The following is a 14,035-nucleotide window of genomic DNA, read 5'->3' on the forward strand; positions in this document are numbered from 1 at the left end:
TTTTTCTTTTTCTTTTTTCCTATTTTTCTTTTTTTTCTGCTATATATTTTTGTTTTTCTGTTGTATTTGTTTTCTATATGAACTTTATGTATGGAAATGATACATTTTGAAATGATGAATCTTTTGTTTTGTAAAATCTTAATAAACATTTATTTAAAAAAAAAATAAGTGGAATAATAATTATTATTAGGCCTTGTCAAACTGCCATTCGTCATGCCACTGTCACATAAATCTTGGTAAAACTATCCGTTTAAATGGTCTATTGCTAGCAAAGTTTTAGTGATCAGCCAGGAGAAGAACTGCTTTAGTTGAGCATATTCCAAGCTAATTCTCTCCTCTCCTCTACAGGTGACATGGAAGGAAGTGAAAAATGAGATGGTTGAAGAGGATGGGATTTCTCCAGATGCTGTAGATCGCATTGGTGAATATGTTCAGCTCCATGGTGAGTTTCAATTTGGGCACCATTTAGTGTGTACGTACTTGACCCCTAGTCTGACACAGCCAGACTGGCTGAGAACTCATGCATGTTTCTGTGCAAATCAAGTGCCCTGCTGCTATTTCCTGTGCTCATAGAATTATCTGGCTCTAGTGTTGAGAGAAATGGAAACATTTCAGACTGGGCAAGGAGTAGCAGCCTTGAAAAAGACTAAAATTGATGGACCAAGTGTTGTGGAGACTGCTGGAGTTGGAGCTTCTTCCATCCTGTATTTGCCTCTCCTGCAGGGGGGATATGTCTGATTGAGAAGCTACTTCAGGATCCAAAGCTCTCGCAGAGTAAGCTGGCCATAGAAGGACTGGAGGACATGAAGTTGCTGTTTGAATACCTTACCCTGTTTGGAATCATAGATCAGGTGAGTTGGGATATTACATTAGCCCTTTCTGGCTTTTCCTGGCGTTCTTTCACTCTTGCCTACTAATGAGATTCCTGGCTGCACTGCAGGTAACCATGGACCTGAGTCTGGCTCGCGGTCTAAATTATTACACTGGCGTGATCTTTGAGGCTGTGCTGCTGCACCAACAAAGTGACGCAAAGGAGTCTCTCAGGATAGGCAGTGTGGCTGCCGGTGGACGCTATGATGGACTTGTAGCAAAATTTGACCCCAAAGGGAAAAAGGTTCCTTGTGTAGGAGTGAGTATCGGTGTTGAAAGGATCTTTTCCATCCTAGAACGGAATGCTGAGGTAAGATTTATTCTTAATGTGTGATCAGAAAGGAAATGATAGAGTTGCTGTGATGGGATGATGAGCTGCTTGTGCGTAAAGTCCTAGTCCCTCAGAGTTTGGCTAAGTCCACAAACTTCTGTCTGTGACGGAGCTCCTTAAGCATGGCTCCATCAGTCGCTCGTAGAATCGGACAGTGGGCGTTTACGGAACTTCTTCCAGCATAAAAGCTCCTTAACGGAAACGCGTCTTCTGGACTCTCGGCGTGACAGTTTCCGGCGAGGAGTGGGTGTCCCTATGGGAGGTCCTGAAACCTCCCCACTATTTTCGCTGGAAGTGTCTCTGAGCCCTCCCTCCGACTCACTTTCCCTTGGAGCTCTTCCTCTCCCCCTGCTGGTTCCTTCCCCAGCTGATAAGTCTCTCTCAGCCTCTGTGAGCCCTTTCACCTCCTGTTTCTCTGATGGCAGTTCCCTGACATCCACCTCCCCTCCAGGGCCCCCTTCACCACCTCCCCTTCCCTCCTCTGCGGGAGGCGAGGGAGCAAAACCCCTGAAAGAACCTCCCTCATCTTCCGAAGTTTCGAACACTTCCCTCCACCGGTTGCTGTTTCCGGTTTCTAAGTACTCCTCCTCATCGGAGTCTGTTCCTTCTTCCAACTCCGATTCCCTGAATCCTTCCAGTTCCTCCTCATCGTCGGTGGTGCCAAAGTACTCCCTCCGGAACCTCGCTACTGGCTGAGGTTTCCTGGGGAACCTTTGGTGGAACGTTTCGATCAAGATCTCGTCACTGACCTCCTCTGCCGTCACCCAGGTGTTTTCCGACTCCGGTTCCCCTTCCCACGCGACCAAATACTCCACCTGATTACCCAACAGGCCACTGGGTTGACCTGTTGAATGACCTCAAATGGTCCCAATCTTTTGGGTCTCAATTTCTTGCAACCCCCCTTGAACGGCAACCCTTGGGTTGACAGCCAGACCTGACTCCCCACCCTAATGGTTTCACCTTCCCTTCTGCTCTTGTCTGCCTGCCTCTTATATTCTTCTTTGGCCCTTTCTAAGTTGAGTTGGAGTTGACGATGGATCGCTTCCATTTCTTCTACAAAATGTTCGGCGGCCGGGACACTCCATCTCTCCCCTCCTCCCCCTGGAAACGCCCTGGGGTGGCACCCATAATTAGTCAAAAAGGGGCTCATCCCGGTGGACACATTCTCCTCATTATTGTAGGCAAATTCCGCTAGCGCCAACTTTTCGACCCAATCGTTCTCTCTGTCATTGACATAACACCTCAGGTATTGTTGGAGGATACCGTTTGCTCTCTCCGCCTGCCCATTGGTCTCAGGGTGCCTGGCAGTCGAAAAATTGACCTCTACGTGCAGTAAGCTCATAAGTTTCCTCCAGAACCTGGACGTGAACTGTTTCCCTCTGTCGGAGACCACCCTCAAGGGGGCGCCATGCAGCCTAAAAATATGTTCTACAAACAATTTCGCTGTCTCTTCCGCCGTGACTGCATGTGAGCAAGCTACAAAGTGGCCCATCTTAGTTAACAGGTCTACTACGACCAGTATGGCGGTTTTCCCCTGGGATTTAGGCAGATCAGTCATAAAATCTATCGATACCGCCTCCCACGGTCGTTCTGGTGTGGGTAACGGTTCTAATAACCCCGCCGGCGCCCGCCTTTCTCCTTTGGCTCTCTGGCATTGGTCACACCCTCTTACATACTCCCGTACATCCTCCCTCACCTTGGGCCACCAAAATTCCCTGGTCACCAACCACATGGTCTTGTGTTGCCCAAAATGCCCCGCTGTGAGGTTGTCGTGCAGCTGTTTGAGTACTCTCCCCCTCAATTCCCCTTCGGGTATATATAGTGCCCCTTTGTAATACAATGCCCCGTTTCTTTCTTCAAAACCTCCGGGGTCTTCTCCCTCTCTCCTTAAACCTCTGAGCTTATTCTGGGCGTATTCATCATTCACCGTTCCCTCTACCAGTTCCCTTTGCCCCACCCAGGCCACCCCACACACCCAGCGGTCCTCTGGGATGATATGTCTCTCTTCAGGCGCTCCCTCCCCCTCCAAATATTCAGGTTTGCGTGAGAGAGCGTCCGCTCTGACGTTTTCTGGACCTGGCACATAGCAAATTTCAAAATGGAATTTGGAGAACTCCTGGGCCCACCTCACTTGTCGTTGGTTGAGCACTCGTGCCGTTCTCCAATACTCCAAATTCTTGTGGTCCGTACACACTTGCACCTTATGCTGTGCGCCAATTAGTAAATGTCTCCATCTCCGGAACGCTTCGTGAATGGCGAGTAGTTCTCGGTCATATACGGTGTAGTTCATCTCGGATTTGTTCAGCTTACGCGAAAAGAAGGCACACGGTCTCCACTCCGACTTATTCTTCCCCGGCTGAAGAAGCACCGCCCCCACCGCCCGGTCTGATGCATCAGTTTCCACTCTCATTGGTTTTTGTAAATCCACATGCAGGAGCTGTTCTTCCGAAGCGAATGCCCTTTTCAATTCCTCAAATGCTTGCTCCGCCTCCGCCGTCCAAACAAATTTCTTCTTGCTGCTGAGACAGTCCGTGATGGGAGCCGTTAAGTGGGCAAAGTTCTTGATGAACTTACGGTAAAAGTTCCCAAACCCTAAGAACCTTTGCACATCCTTTTTCCTTTTCGGTGTCTTCCATTCCAGCACCGCCTGGACCTTGCCTGGATCCATGGCTAATCCCTTGTCTGACAAGCGGTACCCCAGGAATTCCACCTCCTTGGTGTGAAACTGACACTTCTCCAATTTCACCCACAGCTGGTTTGCTTGCAGTTGGCTCAGCACTTCCCTGACATCCTTTACATGCTGCTCCTCATTCTCTGAATATATCAACACGTCATCTAGGAAGGCCACGCAATTCTTGTAGAGCAGAGGTCCCAGGACGTGGTTCATGAACGATTGAAAACATGCTGAGCCTCCTTGTAATCCGAAGGGCATAACTAAATATTCAAAAGCCCCCAAAGGGGTGAACATGGTGGTTTTCCATTCATCCCCTTTCCTTATCCGTATCAGGTTGTATGCCCCTCTCAGGTCCAGTTTCGTGAATATCTTTCCCTTCCTCACCCTGGTCAAAATGTCATCAATTCTGGGCATGGGGAAAGCCACTGGTTCTGACACTGCATTTAAGGCTCTAAAGTCCACTACAAGTCTGGGTTTATCCGTGTTTTTTTTGTCCACAAAAAACACTGGGCTGCCCCCCACCGCTCTGGACTCTCTTATGAAGCCTCTCTTCAGGTTTTTATCAATAAACTCCCTTAACTCCTGCATTTCCCTGTCTGACATGGCGTACAGCTTGCCCACTGGGAGCTGGGCTCCAGGGACCAGGTTGATTTGGCAGTCAAAGGCTCTATGCGGTGGTAGTTTATCTGCTTCCCTTTCGCTGAAGACCTTGCTCAGGTCAGCGTATTGTTTGGGCACCTTCCCTTTGTCCGTTACTTCCGTCCCTGCTAGAAAGGCTTTTGCCCCTTCCGGCGCCTTTCCCTCTTTGCAGTGTTCCAGGCAATGTGCTGACCCAAAGGAGACCACTCTCTGATGCCAGCCCACTAGCGGATCATGCAACGCTAGCCAGCTCATTCCCAAAATAACGGGAGCCCCTCCCAGGGTGGCCACATTGAACGCTATCCTTTCGGTGTGCCTGGCCACCCTCATAACCATTGGGACGGTCTGTAGGCTAACTTCTCCTCCCAACAGCTCCCTCCCATCGATCGTGGTCACCTGCAGGGGGTTACTTAAAGGGAGTATCTGTATCTGGTGTTCAGCTGCAAACTCCTTACTCATAAAATTACAGGAGCTGCCTGAGTCCAATAGCGCCTTTGTCTTTAGTGGGTGTCCGTTTGCCAGCTCTAGCAACACCTCTATCACTAGGGCTGGTCTTGGAGGTTCCGGCGTGGGCACTTTTACTGCTCCTTGGCCTGGCTGCTGTGCCCTGACGGTGGCAGCCAGGCGTTGGCTTTTACTGGCTCCTGGACTCCCTCCTCCTTTCCCCCAACAGCTCCCGCCATCCCTTGCCATTCCTTTCTTTGCAGGCAGACTCTGGCAAAGTGACCTGGCTGCTGGCAGAGATAACATTTCTTGGTGCTCTTCCCCTCCTTCTTCCGCCCTTCACTGGGATTTGAAACTGCGCGCGCGCGCGCTGTTCCAATTTCCATCGGCTCTCCTGGCGGGAAATTTGGCTCCGGAATCTCTGGAATGCGGAAATCCCTCCAACGCTCTCCTTTCCCTTCCCGCTTCTCCAAGGCTCTCGCCTCCTGGCGCGCTCCAATGGTCAGCGCTGATTTGGTCAGCTGGTCCATAGACTCCGCCCTGGGCGCCCGGGAAAGTTCGTCTTTCACCGCCGAAGAAAGCCCCTCTTCAAAAAGCATTTGAATGGGTTCCGCCGATAGGTCCCACCCCAATTTATGTATCAGCATGGTAAACTCAGTCCAGTACTCACGAACCGATCGGCTCCCCTGTTTACAAGCCATCAACTGTCTGCGCACCAGTCCCTGCTCAATCTCGCTGGAAAACATCAAATCCATGGCGCGAAAAAACTTCCTCGTGTCCTTCAGCATTTCACTATTCCCTGCCATCAGGGGTCTAACCCAGTCTCTCGCCCCCCCTTCGAGATGGCCAACCACAAACGCCACTCGCGATGCTTCGTCGGGAAAGTCGTCAAACTGCAGCTCGAGAGCATACTGCATCTCTGTCCTAAAGGCTTGATAGTTCCTGGGGTCCCCCCCAAACTTCTGCACCAATCCTGGCATCTTTCTTGCTAGTGGGGCGCCTTTTGCCTTTTCTGCATCCTGCGCCCTCCTTTCCTCTAGCCTCGCCGTTTGCAGCGCTAGCTGGACCTCCAACACCCGGTACCTTTCTTCCAGGCTTGGACCCTCTCCAGCTCCTCCTGCTCCCCCGGTTCCGGCTGGGTTGCTCATGATGCCTCTCTGCACAAGCTGCTTTCAGAGACTGTCCGATTGCTGTGATGGGATGATGAGCTGCTTGTGCGTAAAGTCCTAGTCCCTCAGAGTTTGGCTAAGTCCACAAACCTCTGTCTGTGACGGAGCTCCTTAAGCATGGCTCCATCAGTCGCTCGTAGAATCGGACAGTGGGCGTTTACGGAACTTCTTCCAGCATAAAAGCTCCTTAACGGAAACGCGTCTTCTGGACTCTCGGCGTGACAGTTTCCGGCGAGGAGTGGGTGTCCCTATGGGAGGTCCTGAAACCTCCCCACTATTTTCGCTGGAAGTGTCTCTGAGCCCTCCCTCCGACTCACTTTCCCTTGGAGCTCTTCCTCTCCCCCTGCTGGTTCCTTCCCCAGCTGATAAGTCTCTCTCAGCCTCTGTGAGCCCTTTCACCTCCTGTTTCTCTGATGGCAGTTCCCTGACAGTTGCATATAGTGATTCTATGTGTTCTATGATGCACAATTCACAGGATAGTAAACGGGGTGCTTGTAGTCACATGTCATCTGAAGTAGTGAGAAAGTAGCAATTCCTTTTCTTTGGTCTAGTGGGCATGGATATTACCTGAACGTGTTATTTAAGCCAAATATTTAATACATTATGATTCTTGGCATGCCTTCTTTTTCATGAAAACTTCATACAACACACTTTCCTATCAGCAGAAAGAAAGGGAGACCTATAAAAACCTGACTTTGAATGTTTGAGTTAGTTTTTTTAAGCAGGCTTTTAAAACAGTAAATAATAAAAGCAGATATTTGGTTTAAAGTCCACTATATCTAGTTTTATTTCTTTTAAATGGTGCTTTTCTGACAAGGTTTGTTTTTTATTTGATTTTTATTCTGTTAATTGTTCTATGAACATCATTTGTTGCTGGAGAGGTACAAATTTCCTGTGCTCTACTGGTTTGCCTCTTATGCAGGAAAGCAAAATCACTGATGCTTATTTAACACTGCACTCAGATCTTGGGGAAAGTTCCACTAAAATATTCAGGGCAGGGTTTTAGCAATGCATGAGGGAATGGCTGCATCTTTTAATGGACAACAGAAAGCAATACTGAACTATTGCTTGACTTCTCCAATACCAGCCCTCTTATGCAATGAAAGAAGACACAAGCATTGCATGTCTGCTTAAAGTCTCTGACGGCTAGCATGCATTTGGAATGGCGCAGAGGTGACACTGCACAAACAGCTTAACTTCTGGCATTTAATAATAATTATTATTATTATTATTATTATTAGCTTGATTTTGCTAAATAACTAAATAACAAGTGGTTGGTTAATATGTATTAGAGTAGCTTTACAACAAAAATCCACAAAGGCAAATATGTGTGTGAAATTTGCCCTACCCCAGATACAGCAGTACTGAGTTACTTAGTTGATCTCTTTCCCTCAACTGAATTATCAGGACAGGATAAGGGTCACAGGATAAAGGTCCTTTCTGTTTCCATCAGAATTCATGCAGGTGCCTGTGCAGAATCACAAGCAACGCACGAGGGGGCGGCTTTCTCTGTTTTTCTCCCAGTCCCAAGTGCCTCATATGCTGCCTCGGAACTTGGATGTTCCATTTAGCTATTGTGGTGAATAGCTATTAGACGACTTCTTCATCAGTTCCTAAATCTTTTTGAAAAGGCACCAAAGACAGTGATAGTCACTACATTATCTCAGCAATCTCTGTAAGAGAGACAAGCAGGCCAGCCAATGAATTCACAATTGATGTAGACTGTGATGATTTAAGCTCATGCTCTTTATTACTCTCAGTACACAAATTGTCTAGGTGGCTTCAGCTTTCCATGAACAGTGTATGCCAGGGGTCAGCAAACCTTTTCAGCAGGGGCTGGTCCACTGTCCCTCAGACCTTGTGGGGGCGCGGATTATATTTTTTAAAAAGAACAAATTCTTATACCCCACAAATAACCCTGAGAGGCATTTTAAATGAAAGCACACATTTTACTTATGTAAAAACACGCTGATTCCCGGATCTTCCATGGGCCGGATTGAGAAGGCGATTGGGCCAGATCCGGCCCCCAGGCCTTAGTTTGCCTACTCATGGTGTATGTTGATGTTACCGCGGGGTGTTAGGGGAAGGGTAGTACCTCTGTTGGGGGATTCATCTCTCATCTGTGCCTCCCAGAAGCTGTCAGCATGCAGCAGCAGCCACACCCTGGGAATCAAATCAAATTTTATTAAACGGTCACAGACCAGATTAACTCGTACAGCTAGTCAGCAAAGCATAACATCGGAAAAAACAAAGGACAATTTCAATACAGATTAGGCCATAACAGCAATTTAAAATTAGACAGCATAAATAAAATTAAGTATTTGCCTTCGCCTGCATATTGGCATTGGAAAGCTCTTGTTTCCTGCGCCTAATAGCGGCTACACAGAATTTGGCAACATTGATCGTAATTTCAGGAACCTTATCTTCTACCAAGGCTCTCATACGTTGGAGTTCTGGTTCATTTTTAAGCTTTTGTAGAACTGGGGCAATAAGGGTCAGGCGTAGATCCTCGTAGTAACTACAGTGCAGCAATACATCACCCTGGGAACGACTTCAAATGGCTGTCTAAACCTGGTGAGGTTAGGGACTTTCTCTGCATGCAAAGAAATTCTCTGCTCTGGCAGATTGAGCGGATGAGTGAGTCTAATGATCAAGAAGGCATTGTGCACATGCTGTAGAGGGAAGTGAGGGGCAGATGGGGCAGATGGGAAGGTAGCCCATCTAGGAGAAGAAAAGCTCTGATCCTAAACCTCTTCTGCCTTGTGGGATATATTTGGGGAAAGCAAAAGCTAAAGAATAAACCCTACACAAATCCAGAGTCTTGTATGCCACCTTCTGGCAATTCCTGCAGCCAAGCTGATGCCAAACGCCATGCTCTGCTTTCCTTTGGACCATGTCAGCGAGACTGAGAGGAGAGTCTTCTTGTCTGGGCAGCTCAGGTCCTTCATATGCACATTGCCCAGGCTTGCACCCCCAGAGAGGTCACTTTGCTGCTGCTAACGCAGTGGTTTGACTTCATCCCCAGAGGCACACTCCATTGTCTCTCGAGACAGATGAATACCAACAACCACAACAAAATGTGACCACATCAGTGCTTTTAGTTCTCTCCTTTTATCTTTTTAATTTTAGTATACTGTATACCTAATCATATTTTGGAATTTAGATAAGTACGGATGGCCAACTTCTTAAAATTAGAGGTGAAACTAAACTTCATTGGAAAAAGAAAAAGTACAAAAGCAGCATTATTAGAGCGCATTTATTAGGACCAATTTCCAGGTCTCAACAAAGACTTGAACTGAGTTTTGGCTTGATTGGTAAATACTGTAATAAGGTTCCAGTTGATGTGATGAGCTTCTGTCCCTGCTCCCCCTTCAGATGTCCAAGGAGAAGATCCGCGCAACAGAGACGGAAGTGCTGGTGGCAGCTGCTCAGAAAAACTTTCTTGCGGAGAGAATAAAGCTCATCTCTGAACTGTGGGGTGCTGGCATCAAGGTAACACTGAGGAGTCAGGCTATACTGCTGCATTTCTAGAAGCTGGTATTATTTGAGTCCAAAGTACAAGGAAGTGGGAAAGCCTTCTCAGAGAATAAGGTCATAACCAGGCCCTCCAGTCTGTTTCATGCTTGATGCAGACCTGAAATTTAGGGACAGCATCAGCCTCTGATTTGGTAGAAAGCCTATAGAGTAGTGCTAATGATTCAAATAAATATCTGGGCAGTTCACTTGCTACTACATGCTACACACAGTGTGAATGTCTAACTTTCCAGTCACTGTGCATTTATTTCAGGCAGAGATGCTGTATAAGAAAAACCCCAAACTTCTGGACCAACTTCAGTACTGTGAAAAAAATGGGATCCCACTTGTTCTCATCATAGGGGAAGAGGAGCAGAAAGATGGAGTTGTGAAACTTCGGGATGTCTCTAGCAGGAAAGAGGTTAGTGCTTCAAAGGAGGCTACCAGAACCCCTTGATCTGTCACTCATTTTTATTAAAAAAAAAAAAAGTTTATAGTTTGAATTTCCTTCAGTGGAAGATAATTAGTTTTGATAAATTATGCTAATCCCATGTTCTCTATCTGCTTTTCAGATCATTGTTCCTAAGGAGAATTTCATAGAGGAGATCAAGAAGAGATTGGAAAAATAGAACCCTTTCATTTCTTTTCTTTTCCCTTTTTTAAATCTGGCAGCTGTGTGCCCTCAAGAGAATTTTGCAGGTCCATAAAGCCACCTGGAGTTATTCAGCATTTTTGAAGAACTGGACTTTTGAGAAACATGGAATACAGAACAGATGAGACAATGCTTTTATTGGGACAAATAACATTTTAGAAGTTGAAAGCAAGTTTTCACATTGCATTCAGTTGCCACCTTTTTCCACCCTGTTTTTGTGCCTTTAATAATGATTTGGGAGATTCCCAGGTTTTGAGGCTATTTTATAGGAATTTGTTTGTGGAATCCAAATCATCTGTGTCTGGGAAATATATTGTAGTTTTGACCCTAAAACCAATAGTGGCAGTCAATGACTGATGCTAATTTCTAACCAGCATAAATTTGCTCTTATATCCACATTGCATAACTAAATCACAATGAAAATGTACAGGAATAGCATCTGATATTACAGCAACCAGGAATTATGTATTCTATTTAATTACTTCTACTTTTATATGTGAAATCAGAATATTTCTCCTGAACAGGCAAAATATTAGGATTTCACGACCAGTTTACAGGGACAAAATTCTTGACAGCAAGTTGATGTCCTGATAGTATCTAAATATAACAGGTTCATTTACCTGAACCTAAGCTGGCAAAAAGCAAAACTTCTTTCTTTGGTCTTTGTTGGAGAGTACAGAAAAAGCAACATGAAATGTGGTACAGGTGCTCTTCCTTTCTGTTTTCCAAACACTCTGCAGAAAACCTACGCACTGGACTGTGCCACTTTGAACTGAATGAAAGGGAATAGTGAATTCTGCATTCTCACAGAAGGGTTTGAATACTTAATACTGAAACTTGCAGCCTTGGTTTTCCCCCCTCTAAAAACAACAACATCCTTAGTTAGGACAATGTGCTCCATAGTTGTTCGTGTCTCTTGGAACAACCCAAATAGGGTGATACCCTATGTTCGCCATGCTCTGTATGACCCCATTGAAATAAATGGAATGAAGTTCATTAACAGCAGTAGGCCTACTCTGCATATGACTTACTATATATCTCTATATTTTTATATAAATAGCATTTAAATTATACTGTGTATAATGTACAGTTAGATGTTCTTAATGACATTGAATAACAATAATAATGAAAATCCCCCTAGTGGAGAAGTTTGTCATTGCTACTATTGTAGCTAACTTTTACTGAGCATTGTACAGTAATATCTCTGCGAATGTCCACCTCGTCTAGCATCCAATCCGGCGAACGTCTGCGGCAAACCCGGAAGTACTGGAATGGGTTACTTCCGAGTTTGCCGCATGCGCAGGCCCACCAAATAGTGCTTCACGCACGTGCAGAGGTGCAAACTGCTCCGTGTGCACACGCAGATGCGGCACTTTGCCCTGCATCCTTTTCAGATAGCGGCCGGGGCTCCGGAATGGATCCCGGTTGCAAAACAAGGTATGACTGTATAGTGGTACCTTGGTTTATGAACTTAATCCGTTCTGGAAGTCCGTTCTTAAACTAAAGCATTCTTAAACCAAGGCATGCTTTCCCATAGCAGCGGGGGACTCAATTTACAAATGGAACACACTCAGCAGGAAGCGGAACATGTTCTGCTTCCAAGGCAAAGTTCACAAACCAAAACACAGACTTCCAGGTTTGCAGCGTTCTTAATCCAAGTTGTTCATACACTAAGCTGTTCTTAAACCAAGGTACCACTGTACAGGCAGTAACTGATTTGCACGGGGGTTACGTACCAGACCCCCATGCGCATTGGTGGGGCCCACATAATGCTGTCTCACCTGCCCCCATCCTATCCCAATCCCCTTTTGTCATGTTTTGTGACATTTTCAGGTCACTTCCAGGTTTGGCACGATGCACATGTGCACAGTTGCACACATATCAGACATACATAAAATGGCCGCTGCCTGTATCATGCATTCCTGTATATAGCAGAAAATTTAACTGTGATGCAGGTTAACTGTGATGCATGCACACAAATAAATACAAATCTAGTGGCAGCCTCATATCAAGCCCAAAGAAAGTCCATACGTTTAAAACCTGCACACTTTCTTCTCTGGTACAGTCTCCACATTCTCTGAGCATGATGAGCCTATAAAATGTAAAGGTTGCTCATGTATTTTATTTTTTTTAAAAAGGACTATTCACTTAAAAATAAAATAATTCTGTAGGTTTGTTTTTTTTTAATGTCTCTCTGTTGCTCTGATGATGGGCTATTCTTTGATGTCACCAAGTTATGCCCCAGCTAAAAAAAGATTGGCAAGTTAAATTAACGGAATAGGCTGAAATGGCAAAATTGACAAACTAAGAGGAAGAGACTACAATGAATTTAAGGAAGAATGGAAGATGTTTATTGCATATATACAATACATTGTACACAGGTTAATACATTAGCAGGGTTTTAGGACTACTTGTAATTTTGATATGAATGGGCAATAGGTAATTTAAATGGTTTTCAATTTTAACAATGGGCGTGTGGTATGTTGATTAATAAAGGAACCAAGGAAGGGACTTGGAGGAAGTCAATCTGTTTTGTTTTGTTTTGATTTGATTTGATTTTGTATTGTTTTTTATTTGTGGTTTTTTGTTTTTTGAAAATTAATAAAATGTTATCAAGTTATGCCCAAGCGGGCTGACTTGCATGGACATTTTCACACGGAGCAACCTGTCTGAAATTTATGGCCATTCCACTGAAACAGCTCACTTTCATCTTCAGTTCTAAGCCCCATGGAACACAGCAGAACTTACTTCACATTAATGTGCCTAGATTCCACCAGTTAACTACAGTAAATCCTGCAGGACAGAATTGAAAATAAACTCCATTGAGCTCCATTGATGTTAAATTAGGAGAGGTTCAGATGCAAAGACTGGTTTCATTCAGTGCCAAGTTCCTCAGGGTGAACTGTATTAGTCTGTTACAGCAGAAATGGTCATAGCGGGTAGCACTGTGGGTTAAACCACAGAGCCTAGGACTTGCTGTTCAGAAGGTCTGCGGTTCGAATCCCCTCAACAGGGTGAGCTCCCGTTGCTCAGTCCCTGCTCCTGCCAACCTAGCAGTTCAAAAGCACATCAAAGTGCAAGCAGATAAATAGGTACCGCTCCAGCGGGAAGGAAAACGGCGTTTCCATGCGCTGCTCTGGTTTGCCATAAGCGGCTTAGTCCTGCTGGCCACATGACCTGGAAGCTGTACGCCGGCTCCCTCGGCCAATAAAGCAAGATGAGCGCCGCAACCCCAGAGTCGGTCACGACTGGACCTAATGGTCAAGGGTCCCTTTACCTTTACCTTTTAACCTTGCTATGCCTGTCTAGGGGCCATCTGTTTTTGGAGCAGGGGCCCGGTAGGAATTTTGCCACTTGGCTGATTGGCTGGTGCCACTTGGTTTTTGCCTACCGTGTAGCAAATTGTCGCAACTTTGTAAGGTTTACCTTTACCTTACAATCCTATACACACATTTGTGTAAGCCCCATCAAATTGAGTAGACTATCAAGACTTGGCGGCAGCAGTCCCGTACCTCCAGCGACACACATCTGATGGACCTGTGTGCATGCTAATAGCAGAGTCAGCGAGAAGCCAAACTGTCCAGATATGTGGCATCAAGTATTTTATTATTTACAGCAAATTAAGTAAAAGAGCATAACTAGCAGTGCGAGTTGCATCTCACACAATCATCCTCTCTGAGAGAGAAGAACAAAGAACAGAAGTTTTACAACCTTCCGTTCCCACACATACAATCATAACAAAT

At 45.7% G+C, this 14,035-nt stretch overlaps 1 protein-coding gene across 6 annotated transcripts in view; it reads left to right on the plus strand.

Annotated features, from left to right (window-relative positions):
- Nucleotides 1-12,952, plus strand: part of LOC128418044 (histidine--tRNA ligase, cytoplasmic-like) — a 23,275-nt gene extending 10,323 nt beyond the window's left edge. For all 6 annotated transcript variants that reach the window (XM_053397434.1, XM_053397432.1, XM_053397430.1 and 3 more), the window contains exons 9-14: nt 349-442; nt 724-851; nt 941-1,180; nt 9,503-9,619; nt 9,915-10,061; nt 10,213-12,952. In XM_053397434.1, coding sequence (XP_053253409.1) covers nt 349-442; nt 724-851; nt 941-1,180; nt 9,503-9,619; nt 9,915-10,061; nt 10,213-10,269 — 783 coding nt within the window. In that variant the 3' untranslated portion in view covers nt 10,270-12,952. The remainder of the gene's footprint in view (nt 1-348; nt 443-723; nt 852-940; nt 1,181-9,502; nt 9,620-9,914; nt 10,062-10,212) is intronic.
- Nucleotides 12,953-14,035: the final 1,083 nt, after the last annotated feature.

The sequence above is a fragment of the Podarcis raffonei genome, chromosome 7 (genome assembly GCF_027172205.1).
Source record: "Podarcis raffonei isolate rPodRaf1 chromosome 7, rPodRaf1.pri, whole genome shotgun sequence".
In the NCBI taxonomy this organism is placed as follows: Eukaryota; Metazoa; Chordata; class Lepidosauria; order Squamata; family Lacertidae; genus Podarcis; species Podarcis raffonei.